Raw genomic sequence first — 12,224 nt, 5'->3', positions numbered from 1 at the left:
CCCCCGCGTCTTATTTGCTCTAATCAGATTACAGTCCACACAGATTAGGCAGTTGTGTGCACCTGTCTCCAAGCATATGTCTGACTTTGAGTGAGCTGGCTGTTTGCGTGTGTAGGAATTACGTACTTTATGTAAATCACGTTGGTGTAATTCAGTCAGATTTTCTGATCTGGCTGTTTAAGCTTGAGCATGGCTCTATTTATTAAGCATGACTCATTGAGGGCTGCCCTTGGTTCAGGCACTGCGCTATAGTGGCGAGCGCACTCAAAATAAATTACAATTCAGAGTAGGAGAGTGCAGCAGAGGCACCCCCTGTGGTTGAAACAGCAGCCCGGCAAATTGCTTTATCTCAAACCGTGATACAGAGCTGTCTGATTCCAAAGGAAAAGCTCATTTACAACAGGCGGATGTCCATTTTGTGTTGCTGCTGCCTCAAAATGTGGCATTTTGAGGCGTCTGATAAGTTTAACAGAAGCTGCATTGTTCGAGTCCATATTTCGATATCCTCTCCAGCTCCTCTGTCAGCCTTCGTGTCTTTGTGCCTGTAAATTCAATTTGTTTCTCTTTCAACCCAGGCAGCTTCACTGCTATAACAAAATGAAAGATGGTATAATACCATTATGAGATTTAAGAAGAAAAAGGATCAGTCAGCACCATCATCTCGTCTCGTCTCGTCTCGTCTCTTCTCTTCTCTTCTCTTCTCTTCTCTTCTCTTCTCTTCTCTTCTCTTCTCTTCTCTTCTTTTCTCTTCTCTTCTCTTCTCTTCTCTTCTTCAGACAGCCAGCATCTGCTTAGGTGAGGGATAGACAACCTGGTCTCAGTTGGTTTAACCTCCGTTCTGCTCTACATTTAATACAGCCAAACTCCCAATTTACTGCAGTTGTTCTCATTTACTTATTTTTCTTTGTTTGTGTTGTCAGACAGCTAAACGAGCAGAAAATAGCGATTTGATTGCGGCTGTGATTGCTGCGCTGAGTCATCAATAAAATCACTCCTTTATGATCCTGAAGTCATTTGACAAAACAAACAGAGCTGTGCTGTGTGATTGGCTGTATTAACATTTAAGATGAGTGATCACCATAGACTGTTAATATTAATGGACAGAGTATGTGTGACGTCACCCATTGGTTTGTGGAGATCTGCTATCCGTCGTTCTCTGCCGTTACGGGTGTAGCCATCCTGGTTGCGAATGGGACGATTTTAGACGAGAGTGAGGGAGGAGTGAGACTACGTTACACACTTTCACTGGCAATCACATCATAGCCACCCTCTAAAACACCCCCTGCTTTATTGTCGATTTTAAAATCAACGAGACAAGTCAAAAAAATAACCCTAATAATCTTATAGCAATGGCAACAAGGACCTCAAGGGGCGTGGAGTTCAAAAGATGTGGGTGTTTACCAGGCAAGGAGGCTCTTATGGAAAAAAGGCAGTATTGGTTGCATTATGGGAAATGTAGTTCCCAGCCTTTTTGGAGCTTGACTCATATAAGTGACTAAAAGTCAGGGTATCTTGGCCATTGCTTTACAGATTTTGACCTTTCTTTTTCTTCTTCTTAGAACTAGTACACCGTGAGTCCCCCAACCTTATGGAATTGCAATACTAAAGTGCTAAACTGCCCCGGGCTTACATCATCATGTCCAAAACCGGGTGAACAGGAAGCGTTTTCAGATAAAGCTGGCTTAGGGGCATCATGGAAGGCTAATGGTCTATATGGCATTATTTAACGGCAACATCCCTGGTTTGAATCCAGCCAGGGACCTTGTGTGTCCCCATCTCTCTGCCCTCAAATTTCCTGTCTGATGCAAAAACACCCACAGTGTTACATGTATGCATAATATTGTGCTCAAATATCCCCACTATAAAACGAAATAAGTACTACTATCCGTGGCATGTACACTACATTCTGTTAACAGTCCCACAGTGCAATTCGTCACATTTTATACTGTAGAGCCCCAAAAATACAGTCATGCAACACTAAACCTGTTAGTGATGATGCAAAGTGAAGGTGACTTATGTCTGAAATCTCAATTTACAGCTCAGTAGAGAGTGAATGATTGAGTGTTTGTTATATTAGGGAGTAGTGAATGAGTGTCCAAGGGATTGATTTCAAACAGCCATAGTCTCAGTTTCTGATCTGCTATTTGTTTGGGCGGCTTAATTGATGAACAGGATGTGTGACTGAGGGAGATGTGTACTTTTTGTTGAATTTTCTAATTCAAAATCCTCTCTTCTCCTCTCCAGTTCCTGAGATCAGTATGAGTCCGACATCTGCGGGTGTGTCCTTCACCACAGAAGAGCCCCTCCTCCTCTCCACCACCCAGGCCACCGGCCCCGCCCCCTCTGCCTCACCTGCAGTTGAGCCGAGCCCCAACCCGGAGGACCCCACTGCCACCCCGCTGCCCACCGAGGCCGATGGAGAAAGTGGTGTTTTCTGGGAAAGGGAGAGAGAGCTTGAGAAGGAGAAAGAGTTAGAGAGGGAAAGAGAGAGGGAGCAAGAGAGGCTGAGGGAACTGGAGAAGGAGAGAGAGAGGGAGAAACAGTTGGAGAGGGAGAGAGAGAGGGAAAGAGAGAGGGAGCGCGTCCGAGAAATGGAGAGAGAGAGGGAAAAGGAGAGAGAGCGCGAGAGAGACAAGGAACGTGAGAGAGAGCGAGAGAAAGAGAGAGAGAGGCAGAGAGAGCGTGAGCTTGAAAGAGAGAGAGAGCTTGAGCGAATCAAGGCCACCTCCCAGACCACCGCCGCCCCACGATCCCCTGCTGCCATCCCCATGGTGACCACCAACCCGGCAACCAGCCCTGCAGAAAGTGCAGCGCCCTCTGCCGGTTGGGATGACCTGAGCACCACAGAAGAGGAAGAGGACGTCTACCTGTCACCTGAGCCCTCAGCGTTTTTCCCAGGCTTCGACATGGAAACCACCACAGAGGAAGACACATCCACCACAACAGAGATTACCCCTGAGCCCACGACAGCTGCACCCACCACCACCACCACCGCCGCCACCACTGTCAAAACCAGGGTCCCCTTCAGGCCCAGAGTTCCCATGACGACTGCTACTCCGGCGGTGCCAACAGAGAGAACGAGCCGCCCACAGCAGCCCACATCTACACAGGTGAGACTGACCAAAATGACCAAGGATTCACATCGCTTTTTCTTCTTACTGCTTTTTTAACACTGGCAGCTTAATTATTTACAGGCCAGAGTCATTTCTCTGATTGGTGTGCTTCTGTTTATTTGCAGCTGTCCTGCATGATGCATTTAGATTTGTCTGGTTTTCCACATTGTGATTAAGCTGCCACATTTTATGTATATTTTATTTTATGCGTTGGGGAAAAAATGCAACTTTTCAACATACAGAACACACAGAGGCTCATTGTTTCAAAGGCAAACATGTGCCATGGAAAGTTCTCTGTTTGTGTTTGGCTTGGATTCAGTGTAGCTCTGTGAAACAAATGTGATTACATCAAATGTAAATTTCCTGTTGTTAGTCTCACTTTTCTCTCTCTGTCTCAGGAGGGTAACAACGAGGCGGGTGCTGCAGGACCGAGTGGAGATTTTGAAATCCGTGACGATCGGCGTAATGAACTTGGTCGAGGTATAATGCCAGTGGATCCTGATCTGATTGGTAACACAGTGGATGGAGGAAGCTCTGCCGCCCAGCTGCCACAGAAGAACATCCTGGAGAGAAAAGAGGTCTTGATAGGTAAGAAGAGCTGTCAGTAAAGTTAATGTTAATAATGTTTTTGTACGGTTTTGTCCAATGGTCCTCCAGCTCTGTGTTTGTCTTTCTGCCGTTCTGTCAAATAAACTGCTTGGTAGCCACCTCTTAGATCAACAAATCACATTTCCCCGTTGCCTCCTGTATTCTTTCCCTGCTTTCTGGGAGCTGCTAAGATAAACTGGCATTACCTCGCATTCACGTAGTGCAGATTCATCATGATAGGTGAATGTGCTGCTTAGCCCCGTTTGACCCATTGAGAACAAGCAATCCTCTTCTTGGGTTATCCAACCCCTCCTTTCTCCCCTGTTTTTCCCATCATTTCCCCTCTGGGTAAGTCCAATTTCTTTTCAAGTGCCCCCTCTCCTCATCCCAAAGAGCTGTTGTAGAAAGTGAGGGAGCAGCCAACTTGCCTGACCTGACTGGCTCTCTGTCTCTCCTTAGCTGTTCTGATTGGTGGACTGCTGGCGGTGGTTTTCGCTGATTTCCTGGTCATCGGTAAAGAGCAGGAGGCAACAGACTTTAGACTAGACTGTGTGATAGAACCAAATCACAACTATACATGTCAGACTCACATGTTCATGTATAGTGCTGTACATGTATAGACACTGTGTTCACTTTGTCATTGTGGGAGTGACATGTTAAAGAACATGAGATATGCAGGTATTTACCATCTTTGACTTTTCACACGGACATAGAAGACTGAGATTTTGTTTGACAGAGTTATGACAGAGTTTGTCAGTACATAGAAATAGAAATTATGTTATTGTTTTTAGTTTGATAAATAAAACAATAAAATTATCATTTCGATCAGGCTTATTTTTGCCCCAGTCAAATATTTTGGGTCAAATGGTACCATGTTTCAGTGTGACGGGTGTGTCCATATTTTAACAAAACTAAATGTATACAGAAGGCAGGGGTTAGCAGTCTTGCCTTACAGCAAGAGGGTTCTAGGTTTAAACCAGCTGGCTGGCTTGGGCCCTTCTCTGTGGGGTTTGCCATGTTGCCCCAATGTTTTTTCTGTTTTTTTCTCTGGTTTCTCCGGCTTCCTCCGGACTCTAAATTGCCCACCAAGGTAAATGGTTGTCTTTCTCTATGTCAGCCCTGTGATTGCCTGGCGACCTGTCCATGGTGCCCAATGTCAGCTGTGATTGGCTCCAGCCCCCCCTGCGACCCTGTAAAGGATAAGCGGTTACAGATAATGGATGGATAGAAATCTATGCCATGTTATGAGGCTGTTGTATCATGGAATCAAAGAAAAGTAGTTAAACATGTCTTTTTTTTATGAAAAACTGCACATGGTGCACTTGAAAGGGGCAAATAATATTTATCATGTCCATTTTTTATCACAGTAAAATCAGGGATGGTAAAAATACGTATTCATGCACGATGTAACTCAAAAACTGCATGATCTGACCAAGAAAATGTAACTCATTTAATTTTTTATTAGATTTATTTATAATAAATAGTGTGAAAAGTCAAGAGTGGCGAATACTTTGCAGTTACAGTGCATGGTGAAAAGTTACGTTATTTTAAATAACCAAGCCTGTGTACTCTGATATTGGCAGTAATGGAATAAACAAAGTAAACACCTCCCACACAATGACTGGAAACAAAACATGTTCTCCGTTTTGGCACCAATACCAATTAGTTTAACAAAGGACGTTTTTTCCACCCATTTGATAACCACACATTAATCTATCACGCAGCAAGAGTTCATTAGCGATGTTTGCAGAAGAAGGTGGTAAAATGCATGCAGCTGCTGCAGATTGGTTACACCAGCCCCATAAGTAGCACTGCAGGGCCACAATTAAGCACAATGCTGTTGGCAACACACAACGCATGTTGGCACATTCAGGCTTATCAGTCTTCACTTAGCAGCTAAGTGATAGAAATGTTGTGGTAGCTTTGCTCTGCTTTCAGACTAGCAGTGTTTGATGCAGTGCATTTGTAGAGATGTAGTCTGCCGCAGAATGTAACTGTGGCTCTAATGGTATTTTAGTGTTTGTTTGTGTATGTTTCTGTTTTTAGGATCTGTAATGTTCTGGAAGGTTTTTAAGATACCCACCCTATTTTTCTGTCTTCCTTCAGCGGTGATAGTGGGAGGAGTAGTGGGCGCCTTGTTTGCTGCCTTCCTGGTGATGTTGCTGGTGTACAGGATGAAGAAGAAGGACGAGGGCAGCTACACACTAGAGGAACCCAAACAGGCCACTGTCACCTACCAGAAACCAGACAAGCAGGAGGAGTTTTATGCATAACACTCGTATGCCAGAGAGACACACCGCACACAGGGGGAGAGAGAAAGAGTGAGACAGAAGAGAAAGATACTCTAAGCCCCTGTCCTCCTCCTCCTCCTCCTCCTCCTCCTCCTGCTCTTCTTCGTCGCCTCCCCCTCATCTGCTCGCCTCTCCTTATCCCTCTCTCCTCTTGTCTCCGAAACACTTGAGAGCACCTCTCTCTCTACAGACTTGGAACTTTCTTTTCAATGAAAATGAAAAAAAGAGGACAAAAAAAAAGAAAAAAAAAATCCAAATATATTCTGAAAAAATAACACATACACACGAGATGTTTTTAAAGTAAATGTTGTTATTAATATTCTGCAGATTCTCTTGTTCTGTATGTAATGATATGATTATTTTGTAAGAAAAAAACAAAACACAAGCTCTTAACCTGTGTTTTCCAGCACAAAAAAAGTTCTTCCTCTGTTTTTATGGAGCGAATGAAAAGGCTAAAAAGAAAGAGAAGAGGGGCGAGGCGAGCTGAGCGAGACACAAAAGAAAAGGAAAGAGATGGGCTCGACTCTGCCCCTCACCCCCCGAAAAACACACAGAGCGTCTGGTTGGCCGCACAGAGCCCAGGGTCAAAGGTGAGAGGAAAGGTCTCTTTTGTGCCTTCCATCGCTCTGGTGCGCAAAGACACATACGCACATTCATACAGCCACATAAACAAATGCTTACCTACATGCACATGTATACATGCACACTCACTTGTATCTGCTTTAAGGTGGCTCTGACCTCTCTTTCTGTGCTCGGCCAACCAGAAAACAGTGCTCAACCCTCTGTGTGTTTCACAACGTCGAGGAGCCGCTGTGGAACATTAGCTGGTCGCATAGAGGTTTGCTCACGCGTCCAATCTGCTCCTCTAAGCTGTACAAAGACTAGTTACAAATAGTAATAATAACCAATAATATATCAATGTTTTGGGCTGGATGGTGAATAATAATAAAAATAATAATAATATCATAATAATAATATTAATAATAACACTTAAACAGGAGGATGTGTATTTAGCAGTTTAAAAAAAAGTTTATATGTAAATATCAACGTATCCTTTCTGGCATCACTAACCATCTGCATGATCATGAAGAGTTTTTATTCATCACATCCGTCATCACTTTAGATGAGCTGTGCTCTCGTCAGCCACACACACACACACACACACACACACACACACACACACACACACACACACACACACAAGTGCAGACATATAACTTGCTGTTTATTTAAATACACAACACAGACAGAGTTTACTGTCATTCATATCATTCAAACACAGATCAGACCCATAATCATCGTCATTGTGATAGTCATCACTTGTGATATGAGCGAGATCAGGTGGTTTCAATATGTTATTGATTAGTTATAGATCAGTTGTCGGTTGGTTTAGAGTTTGGTCTGTTTGTGTAAAAGCACAACTACGTGTCCAGTCATCCGATATCGCCCACCCCCCACCCCACCCCACCTCACCTCCGCAAAGCACCTTTTGCATGCCTCACTTTGTTTTTCTTCCACCATTGGCTCTCTGTTTGGGGATGGGAGGGGCCTCTGGGAAGCGGGATGGGCTGTAATGGAAAACAGGAAGTGCGCCTCTGCGTGGGAAGTTGCTCCCACATGCGCTAATTCAATCAAAATCATAACTTTTGTCATTAAAGCAGAGATGAAACAGACTTTGAATTAGTGTTTATGGGGACAACTTTAACCGGCTGTTCGACTCTGTTTGGGGAGGGGACAATGGGGGAAAGGGGTTTGGGTTGGGAAGGGGAATATGAGAAGACAGGAGGGCTGTGCTTCTATCTAAGAGATTGTAACAATAACCACACCAGTGCGACTGGGCTAGTAGCTTCTATTATACTCAGTACTGTAGAACAAAATGCATGGGAGTCAAAATTATACTAGTCTGGGTGTGTGTGGATGCCTGTTTGTGTTTTTGTGCGTTTGAAAGAAAAGAGGGTTGAGTTAAAGTTGGAATGTACTGTGGTTGAGTGTGTGTTTACCTACTCCAGCAGTTCTCACGCTCTTCCACAGACAGGTAACACACCTCTTCCACTCCTGTGTGTGTATGTTGCCTGCCCCCTTGCCAGTGTGAGAATATGTATGTGTGTACACCTCATCTAAACGCGCCACCTGTATGTGTGTGTATGTATGCTTGAGTGCTTCACCTTGGTATTTCACAGCAGACTCTTGTGTACACTGACTAGCCTGTCGACGTGTGTGTGTATGTGTGTGTGTGTGTGTGTGTGTGTGTGTGTGTGTGTGTGTGTGTGTGTGTGTGTCTGCCTGCGAGTGTTTAGTCTGTTCACTGCTGAATGAGGGGCAGCTGGTCCCTCACAGTGGCTTTCACACACACTGACTGTGTCTTTTCACTGTCTGACTGTCTGTCTTTCTGCCGCAGGACAGACGGACAGACAACACGCCACTTTCTCACAGGCAGGAATGATCTTAACACGTACTGTCTTTTTTAAAGTGACTGTCAAAGTGTAAACGTGTGTTTGTACCCATCTAAGCCTGCGTAGCCAAATAAGACGTGTGTGTGTGTCTGTGAGAGGGTAAATTTGTACGTGTGTGAGTGTAGGTATGCATGTGTGTGTGAAGCCCAGCGGAGGCTACACTACTCTATGTTTGCTGTTCCCATTCCTGTTTTTATACATTTGCATTTTTTTAAGGCTGAGTTTCTGTCATTGGCTGAGTGAGCGAGAGGAGGCGTATCCTCCACGCCACCGCCCTGTCACTAATCTGCCACTCTGTTCCAAATAAAAACCTGGTTGGGTAAATCTGTCCTCTTTTGTCTTTCTTCAGTTGTGGTGGATACATCAAGATCCCTATAATTTTCCATTCTGCTGTTAGTGTCCAGTCTGCTCTCAGTAATACATGAGGTGTTGGTAGGTGGACTTTGTTACCTTAAAACAGTGCCAGGCTAGCTGTTTCCCCCTGTTTTCAGTCTTTATGCTAAGCTAACTGGCGGCTGGCTTACTCCCTGGCATTTTGCAAAATGTCAAACAATTCCTTTAAGTATAGTGCACACACCAGACAACACATTGCAACTTCATTATTTGCCAGAGACCTGGAAACCAACCAGTACCCCTGTCCTGAAAAAGTACTACCTGGTTCCAGATTTTCTGGGGGTCAGATTGCGTGATTTGATTAAACACAACTTGATTTAGGAAGTTGCACCATGTGTGCTCAATATAAACTAAATAATATTGATATTGACACAGGGCTAAAAGATTAGGCAACAATACCAGACCCACTTTAGTTGTGTTAATTCCCTAACAAATACACCAATAGTTGAATTACCAAAAACAACCAGCCTCTAGGGGTCAAAGTAATCCATCTTTGTTCATTAGTATAATTATGAATTTTCCAGAGTGTCCCCACCTCTTGCTTAATATCAGCTGGGACAGACTCCAGCCCCCTGCGGCCCAGCTAAAGGATAAGCAGGTATAGATAATGGGTGAATTATTAAAGGACTTTACATAATACATGACATAATAAATCACAAGAATACTACGTTTTAGGAAGCTCTTGTCACTCATACTGTGGAAAAAAGCTTTTCTGTAAAATAAAAAGAGTGTGGCTATGTTGCAGAGCAACAAAGAATTGGAGAGGAATGTAATGAGATCAAAATATAGTCAGCCCTGTTGGCCTTTGCTACATGGAATAGTTTTCAGAAGAGCTGCTTATGTACTTAAACTTAGGAGTGTTTAACACAAGTAATCCAGGTTCTACTTGAGTAATATTTAAGTTGTTCCATTGCTTTGCCTTCTTCAATGCCTTCTTCAATAGTACTCTTTCCAGCTCCTAATTAAAGCTGCAGTTTGTAAAATTTCTACATGAATAACGTGACATTGAAACGTGAAATTAAAAAATATATATATTTACAAAACCTTTAGTGGTATGTAGCCATGCATATAGGCTTAATTTTATTCTCCCAATATCTGTTTCTGACATTTCAGCTTCTACTTTAATACATTTTGTGATGCTCACAGCAATTATAACATTTCACAAACAGCAACTCTTTCCAGATACAGTGTCCTGGTTACTTTTGCTAATCACAATTAAAGGCTATCAACATAAAAAATTCTCTTGGTAGAAAGCACTGCTGTCAGTGACAACTGTTGTCAGTGTGGTCTTTGGATTAAACCAAACCAGGACATTGTTGCTGCAAAAACACTACTGTTGAATTATTTAAATCTGATTTTTCAATGCTGTGAGCATTATGAATTAAATTCCATTTATTTCCACTATGCTTGGGAGGAGGAATACATCTCAGAGACAGATATCTCAAAACATAAGCAAAAAATAAATAAATAAAGCTTTGCATTACCAGATATCACTTTGTGTGAATTCTGGTTCTGGATTGAACTCAAACTCTAGGCCCACAAGTTGTTCGACACTCAGGACTTAACAGTGAGGCACTTGAAACAGTGCATAAGAAATGGCTGCTCAGAATGAGAATATATTTTAGTAACATGCATTCAAAAGAAGTCCCATGCAGACATCAAGTCTCACTCTGGTGTTATCACACAGCATTTCTGACCCAGTAACATTACACGCTGTATGCCTTGACTCTACATCTGACAGAGCTACTTTATGTATATGCGTGATCACAGCCTCTTAACAGCCTATTTACACTTGCTTTACTCAGTAGACCCTCATGGGAGGAACAGCCAGAGCTATTAAGTTATTATTCTTAAGTCATTGCATAAAAATATACTTATGTGATTAGATAAACTGTCCGTGGGGATTTGTGAGCACAGGAAAGGGAATTTTTCTAAATGGGGCTTCAGTTGATATTCTTTGCATCAAACCAGATAAAACCAAGGTTACCTGATGTGGAGGAGTACCAGGGAGTCTGCACATGGCATTTTCCTGGATCCAGAGAAGACAACAAGCTGTCTTGGCCTTGCTAAGTCAGGCTGATGATATAGAAATGTGCCTCTCACAGAGGGGGTTTTATGTGAGTGTTTTTCTGTTTAGGAAGGGTAGAACAGTAGAGTTGCGGTAGACAGAAAAAGGTTGAAGTGCATGGGGTCCAGTCAGTACCCCATCTGGTGGGTAACAGTGGAACAACTGAAACAACTGAATAATAGATAGTGAGCTGTTATTTGTGTTTAGGCCTTTGTGGAATAATAAGCTCAAAGGATCAGCATTATGTATCGTTAATTTACAGCAGTGGTTCCCCATCTGGGGCACTGGACCACGACAAAGACTCCCAGGATAACTCTGAGGGGTCACAAGATTATTAAAGAGGAAAGCAGGAAAAACAAATTCACAAACTCCTGCTTATTTCTTTTCCAGACATTCAATTTACCTTCATGCTTAATCTTTTGCTTTTTTCTTGGAAATTGCTGCACATATTCAACTTTTAAGACCTTTATTTATATCAAAATAAAGACATCACTCTTTCGTTGAACTGGTCACAACTGGGTACAACATTTGTTAAGTAGGATTGTTTTGTGTTAAGGGGGTCACAAGCCAAGAGTCTTGTTACTCTCGCCTTCGCTTCAGTTTTATGTTGTGTTTTTGTTTTTAGATTTAAGGGTGAGGTGTATTGTCATCCTATTTTATCTGATCATTCTATAATTTGTATGAAGAATAGATATACCATGTTCAAACAAAGAAAAGGCAGAGTGACTTTTGAGAATCTGGGTAGCTGTCGCTCTCCGAGCTCTGCAGGGCTTGTAAATTGATGCTGAATTCCTCTGATGTAAATAAACTTTTATAATCAAGAAACAGTGTCGGCAGATTCCTCTCTACACAGCAACGCACCATCGATACTAATTAAACAACAAGGGCATATAAATGACTGAATTTTTTTTTTTTTTAGGTTGAGTCAACCTGCACTGAAAACCTAAAACACATTATAATGGATTACATGACTCAATATTCATAATAATCTAGTCGTTTATTAACCTAGGGCTAGGGTTTATTCAATATCCAAATTATGATAATAACAGTCAATTTTATTGAGATATGAGTCCCAACAAAATTTGTATATTTCACTATTATAGTGATATCATGGAAGTTATAAGGAGATCATTGAAATTCACTTCTCCGTGCATCAATGTATTATGAATATCAGTAGTGGAAGAAGTAAAAGTACCAATAACAAAATGTAAAACTACTTCATATAAAAATAAAGTTTTACAAGTAAGAGTATTCTCCTGCAGAAAAAATGCCCCTGTGACATATCTTATATATGATAATATAAGATTGATAATACAGA

The 12,224-nt window shown here is 42.3% G+C and overlaps 1 protein-coding gene across 1 annotated transcript in view; it reads left to right on the top strand.

The window, feature by feature from the left end:
• Nucleotides 1-8,769, top strand: part of sdc3 (syndecan 3) — a 32,540-nt gene extending 23,771 nt beyond the window's left edge. Inside the window, exons 3-6 of the mRNA XM_039820911.1 lie at nucleotides 2,245-2,543; nucleotides 2,586-3,110; nucleotides 3,512-3,701; nucleotides 5,808-8,769. Of these exons, the coding sequence (XP_039676845.1) occupies nucleotides 2,245-2,543; nucleotides 2,586-3,110; nucleotides 3,512-3,701; nucleotides 5,808-5,974 (1,181 nt within the window). The 3' untranslated portion in view covers nucleotides 5,975-8,769. The remainder of the gene's footprint in view (nucleotides 1-2,244; nucleotides 2,544-2,585; nucleotides 3,111-3,511; nucleotides 3,702-5,807) is intronic.
• Nucleotides 8,770-12,224: the final 3,455 nt, after the last annotated feature.

Source organism: Perca fluviatilis, chromosome 13 (assembly GCF_010015445.1).
Source record: "Perca fluviatilis chromosome 13, GENO_Pfluv_1.0, whole genome shotgun sequence".
Classification (NCBI taxonomy): Eukaryota; Metazoa; Chordata; class Actinopteri; order Perciformes; family Percidae; genus Perca; species Perca fluviatilis.
The sequence above is the reverse complement of the archived record's forward strand: the minus strand, read 5'-3'. Positions and strand labels throughout refer to the sequence as shown.